Source organism: Trachymyrmex septentrionalis, unplaced genomic scaffold (assembly GCF_001594115.1).
Source record: "Trachymyrmex septentrionalis isolate Tsep2-gDNA-1 unplaced genomic scaffold, Tsep1.0 scaffold51, whole genome shotgun sequence".
Taxonomy (NCBI): Eukaryota; Metazoa; Arthropoda; class Insecta; order Hymenoptera; family Formicidae; genus Trachymyrmex; species Trachymyrmex septentrionalis.
In genome coordinates, this window is record NW_017305683.1 from 1,621,781 (window position 1) to 1,627,614 (window position 5,834).

The 5,834-nt window shown below is 32.5% G+C and overlaps 1 protein-coding gene across 2 annotated transcripts; it reads right to left on the bottom strand.

The window, feature by feature from the left end:
• Positions 1–362: 362 nt before the first annotated feature.
• LOC108751662 (signal transducing adapter molecule 1) lies at positions 363–4,153 on the bottom strand. Of its 2 annotated transcripts, none has more exons than XM_018491957.1 (10): positions 3,935–4,153; positions 3,248–3,408; positions 2,791–3,036; positions 2,452–2,527; positions 2,120–2,335; positions 1,905–2,024; positions 1,605–1,793; positions 1,305–1,516; positions 964–1,199; positions 363–703 (listed from the first exon to the last, which is right to left on the bottom strand). In XM_018491957.1, the coding sequence occupies exons 1-10, from the start codon at positions 3,975–3,977 to the stop codon at positions 589–591; spliced, it is 1,614 nt and encodes a 537-aa protein (XP_018347459.1). In that variant the 5' UTR covers positions 3,978–4,153; the 3' UTR covers positions 363–588. The 2 variants fall into 2 exon arrangements, with proteins under 2 accessions (XP_018347459.1, XP_018347460.1); XM_018491958.1 differs by having other exon boundaries at positions 364–700.
• Between the last annotated feature and the right edge of the window lie 1,681 nt (positions 4,154–5,834).

Here is a 5,834-nt window from a genome sequence, read left to right on the forward strand (position 1 = left end):
TTTCGTGTATTTTTATGACATATTGCATATTATTTAAAAATATATGTAATATTTAAAAATTGCGAAATTACAACTTTTATGAGAAATATATATGTGACAAGGTTTATAACTTAAACATAAAACAAAGCACGAATAATTAATCTTTTTTTATATTTATATATATAAAACTGTAAAAAAAATATTTTTTTTATAATGTGTAGAAATATGGGATGTAACATATTTTTGTAAACAAATTAATATATAGTATTTTTTCTGATCATGTGAATCAACCAATAATTGAATAACAGAAATCAAATCGATTGAAGGAATGTATAAATAAAAATTGAACAGTTTGAATCAATAAATATTTAACAGTTACACTATATAATATGAATGTGATGTAGGCAACATAAGTCACTTTCTGCTTTGCTTTTCCTAATTGCATGTACATACTTATAAAATACTACATCTTAGAACATAAAATTTTTATTAAAAACCCATTATCTTTGGCTACTTTGGGTATGTTTATTTAAATAATTATAATATAGTAATATTGTACAGCTTGAATTAGAGTACAAGATGAGTTTGTGTGTAACGCATAGCTTTGCTTTACATCATGTGTTGCCCGTTTGGTGGAGCATATTGCGATTGCTGATTTATAGGTCCTGTAGGTCCAGGCGGACCATATGGCCCGGGTGCTGGGCCGCTTTGAGGTGGATATCTGCTACGTAATATATTAAATTATCACTTCTTGTGTTAAAAAAAGAAAAGCAAAACATAACGTTCAATCGGTAAAACATGCAATTAAAGAATATTGTCACGTAATAACATAAGATATATTTGCATATACGCTTGTGTGACAATGTAATTTAAATGTAAGAAATGTTATGAAACTTGAAAATATTCTTATAATAATTTTGATCATAGCGAGCTTTAGGATCAACGTTGCGATGAAAGGAAAAAAACCAAGCATATTGAATATACCCTTGTGGTTGATAAGGTAGATTATTTTGATCAGGCGGCGGCAAAGATGACCCTTGTGGATGTCCAGGTGGATGTTGGTGGGATCCTGATTGGACATGAAAATGTTGGGGTAAAGTCATATTTGGCATACTGGTAGGACCCATGTACTCGGTGCTTGGCAAACTCGCGTTATATGGTCCCACTGGGCCTGAGGCAGCTCCAGTGGGGAACGGAGAAGGCGGCATACCATTAAACAGCTATTGAAGAATATAGCAATGTTATTCTTCTATTGAAGAATATAGTATGTCAAGATGCTCACGCTATTGCAAAGATCGTTATTTAGAATCCTTCGATGTACTTACGTGCGTTGGTGGATTATGGAATGGATAAGGACTTATATGTGGCTGCATTTTAGGTAAAGTGTAACCAGACGGCGTTGGAGGTTCTCTCATCAGGGTGTGATACAAATTAAGAGCGTCGACCAAATCAGAACTTAATTGAGTAAGCTGCGCATGCCGCCTGTCTACTTTTTCCAAAGCCGCGTCGATCAAAGGTCCCATTGCCGTAACTTGTTCTGCAAAATGTAATAGATGAAAATAGTGAATATATCTGTAATATTATTCTATATATAACTTAATGTTTTCATTAAAATTCGTAGTTACCTTCTAAATCGAGCATTTCCTGAGGATCGGAGGTATCACATTGTGGATCAGCTTCGTGAAGTAGATGTAATAATCTATCCATTTTCTTTTCATCTATTTCAACTTCCACCATTTCAGGTTCACGTTTTACCATTTTTACTTCTACTTCTTCTGCGAATTGCACTAATTTCTTGTTACTATGTTCTAATTCTACACATAAATATATCTTACATTAATTCAATCACAAAAATATAATAAAAATTTGAGAACATTCAAACTTCAGAGTGCATAAAAACATTTATTAAATCATATATATCGTACTTGTAAACTCTTCTGGTTCAACAGACAAATCAGCAGTAACAAAATTGGAGGGAAAAAGCCCTTCGCCTCTTTGATTGCTACCTTTCCACCAATTTGGATGAGAATCGTCCAAAATGTTAACTAAAAACCAAATTCAAAATTAGAAATTCATTTCTAATATTTATCATCGTGTATGTCGTTTATGTGCTTTCATATTATAATCTTCATATACATACTTATTTCTCCTGCTAAGAATGTCAGTTCATTATCCTCTGCAGCTTCAAAATCATACAGAGCACGTACTTTCCTGCCTTCTTGTTGGGTGGTGTTTGATGCTCCAACCATAGAATTCATACTAGGATATAAACTAGTACTTTTTTTAGAGGCTGGCGAGCTATGCAATGAAGTGCTTTGAGTATGAGTTTTACTTTCTTGTAATGAAAGTTGTATGGCTGTAAAATATCGTTTAATAATAATAATTAAATATAAAAATATATAATAAAAATACATAATAAAAGTGAACTTAAAACACATTATTAATATATAATGGAAACAATATTAAGCTTACCTCTTGCGATATCTGATTCTTCTTGCGAATTTGTTACTACATTAGGATCTCTGCTTAGAGTGCTAGAACGTTTTGGCTAAAAGACATTGCATTTTAAATATGTAAAAACAGATTTAAAAATATTGAATTAATAGTGTTATAGTTGATCTATATGTGCATGCAATAACTTGTATAAAATAACTATTTATGTGATGCAATATAAAAGAAACACATGTTATCAATAAATTTTAGTTATCTGACTAACTCAAATGCAACTTAGTTTGGATTTGTAATTTAATATTCAATTTTGCATAAAGTTAATAGACTAAAGTACAGTAATAATACAGACTAGAAACTCACCGTGTCCGAGACAGAAGAAAAGTCATGGCCTTCGCTTCTTAGTTTATTATATAAACTTGGAATTAGATTCAATTGCGGATCTGTCTTAAAATCGCCTTCTACCCATTTTTTCAAAAGTGCTTTGATTTTATCTACTATTTTCGGTTGTGGGTGGTTAATAAGCTTTCTTAAATCATTTTCAAAATCTCTGGACGCAATTTCCAAGTGGAAAACTTTTCCACAATTACTGGCGCAAGCATCTAACAACTAAATAAACAATGGAAAATTAAAAACTTGATAAAATACATTGAGATATTTAAGTTCCATTAAAGCAAGATTAATTTTAATGTCAGTTTAACTTACTATTTATTTTTTTCTAATTCTAAGAATTAGAAAAAGATAAAAAATAAATTCGACCAAAAATAAAGTTAATCTTACATTAGTAGAATCATGCCTTATTGTTAAAAAATATACTAACTGTTATAGCTTGCATGACCACATGAGGATCCTGACAGTATAATCTTTTAACGATAGAACGTAAACAGTCCTTAGCATTTTGACTGGAGGTGCCGACTTTGTCGCAAATATCCATTATCTTTCCCCATTCTTCCGTTACATTGTTCTCATTAGTTGCCTTTTCTGATCCAATATAATCACAATCATGATTTAAATAGGTATTCGATGGCATACATAATCAAGAAAGTAATAATTTCTTTTTAATAAAAAGATTAAAAGATTAAAGGATAATTAAGAAGATAACAATGGGTCAACTCACAGACATCACAGATAAAAATGTAACAAAGGGATTGACGTTTTCTGAAATCGTGTTAAAACACCCAGATGAGATATCATGCAGCAAACTGTCATCGGGCGTGAAATCGCTGCTGTCTCGCGTGTAAAGATCAGTGTCAAAAAATTTCGCGAAAGTCGAATTTTCAAAGGAGTGAAGAAATAGCATGAAAGATCTGACGATGTGGCCGGAGGAGGTCAAATGTCAACAACCGTTTAATACGCCCAATGCAGAAAACGAATCGCGTAAACCCACAAAGAATAATCGCAGGCTCTTGCGATAACATATACAGCGAGAGGCGGTGTATTCGACCATGATATTTGTTGATGCGCGTATCAGATAAGAAGGCCGTAAGGAAACGAGGATATTACTCACCGACGTCAGCGTCAAAGGGCGAGGAGGTCTGAAAGAGGCCCATCGTCGCGGGTCTCTCGTGGAACAGCCGTGAAGATTATCCCTAATGTCGTCGCGCTCGCACGTCGGCACGCTATCGCGGAATAGCGCTACGCATCCAGCTGATATTTACTCACAAACGTCCGGCAAAGCAAACGATGATATTCCACTCCGTCGCACTAACAGACATCTTTGCCCCCGAATTAGCTAAGAACCTATCGATACCTAGATATCGATTTCTATCGATACTTCTCGATATAAACGAGGTGCGATCCATTGGTCTGTTCGCGTTGCTTAAAATCTTTAAATATTTTTGCGTTTAAAATAAAATAAATATTTGAATGTTGAAAAGAGAGAAAACAAAGATGCTGAATACAAAAAGTGTATGCAACATTAATAGACCTCATTTTATTCTGCAACCTTTAAGGTGCATTCACATGCAAACGTTATACGTCAAGCAGTGAAAGCAGCAATTAGAGAGAAACCTGAGAGAGGACATGAGGATCTTTTCCCTGTAATTGCAAAATGCCCCCGCATACTACTGTCCTCTGAAGAAGTGGATGTCCGCAATTACACAATAATGGGGGATATCAGAGAGTGATATTCATTAGAGAGCCTTACAGGGAGAGAGTGACAAATTGCATCACGCGAATATCGACGCCCAATCAGGACGAGGGTTTTCTCACATCACAGTTTCATCACGTGAGTTTTCTCCAATCTCTTTCATGCCTATGGAGCTTTGATGCCCTTGTCCAATCAGTAGAGTCAATCGGGTCACGTGATGCAATTTGCCACTCTCTTCCTGTAAGGCTCTCTAGTATTCATAATTCGTTTTTATTTCAAGACCGTCTTAAGTAATGTATTAAGACTCTAATACGGCCCTCTGATTGGTTCGTGACTTCTTAATGAATATAATATTTGACTATGAATACCGGCCAATATTCATTTGTTTTTTTGGTACTCCTGATAAAAATAAATTGCTTTTGAAATCATTAAAATCTCTATTAATTTGATAGATTTATTTCAGCGATTTATTTCCATCAGAAACACCGCAAAAAAAGTGAATATTGTTGTAAATTATATATTTAATCCTCATCCTGTATACGAGGGTCATTTGTGTCCAGGTGATTTTTAACATTACGAATATTTTGAAAAAAAATGAGTACAGACGCGCCGTTTTTTATTCCTAAAAAAAACTTGAGAGAAAAATGTCCGTAAAAGCCCGGCAGTGAATCATTTTCTCGCCGAACAGCGAATCGAGCGCGGATGTAAATAACCTCTATATACATTTAACGTATATTTATCGTATAAGAAAATGATTTTTTTTTTGTATTTTTTGACTATTTTTATAAGTAAAATATATATATATTTTATTCAGTGTTATCTTAGAATAAAAATGACAAATTACTCTGCGGAAGAGATATTACAATTTCTTCGTTCTCTTATACTATCCCGTATATATTTTTTTATTTACGAAAGTGTATGAGATTATAGATTTTGAATAAAAATTGAATGTTTTAAATTTAAATATCAATTTTTATAAGTTTCGAAATTGTAAGGTTTTATATCCCAAATTTAAGCATTTAAATTTAAATTTGTTAGCATGTATTTTTTTGATTAAAGTATGAATTTTAAACTTTATTTTCCTTTTTTGATAATTAGATTTCATTGATTTGATTAAAAAGTATAAATTTTTGAACGTATCACTACCATACATTTGTATTTACATTTTTAAAAATAAAATATTTAAACAAATAGATTTATTATATTATGTATAAATCTTTTATCTAAAATAGTTAAGAAAGCTACATGAATTTTTTAATATTTTTTGAATTACTTAATGTATTAAAAAAAGTACGGTGGACATGAACGATCCTCGTAT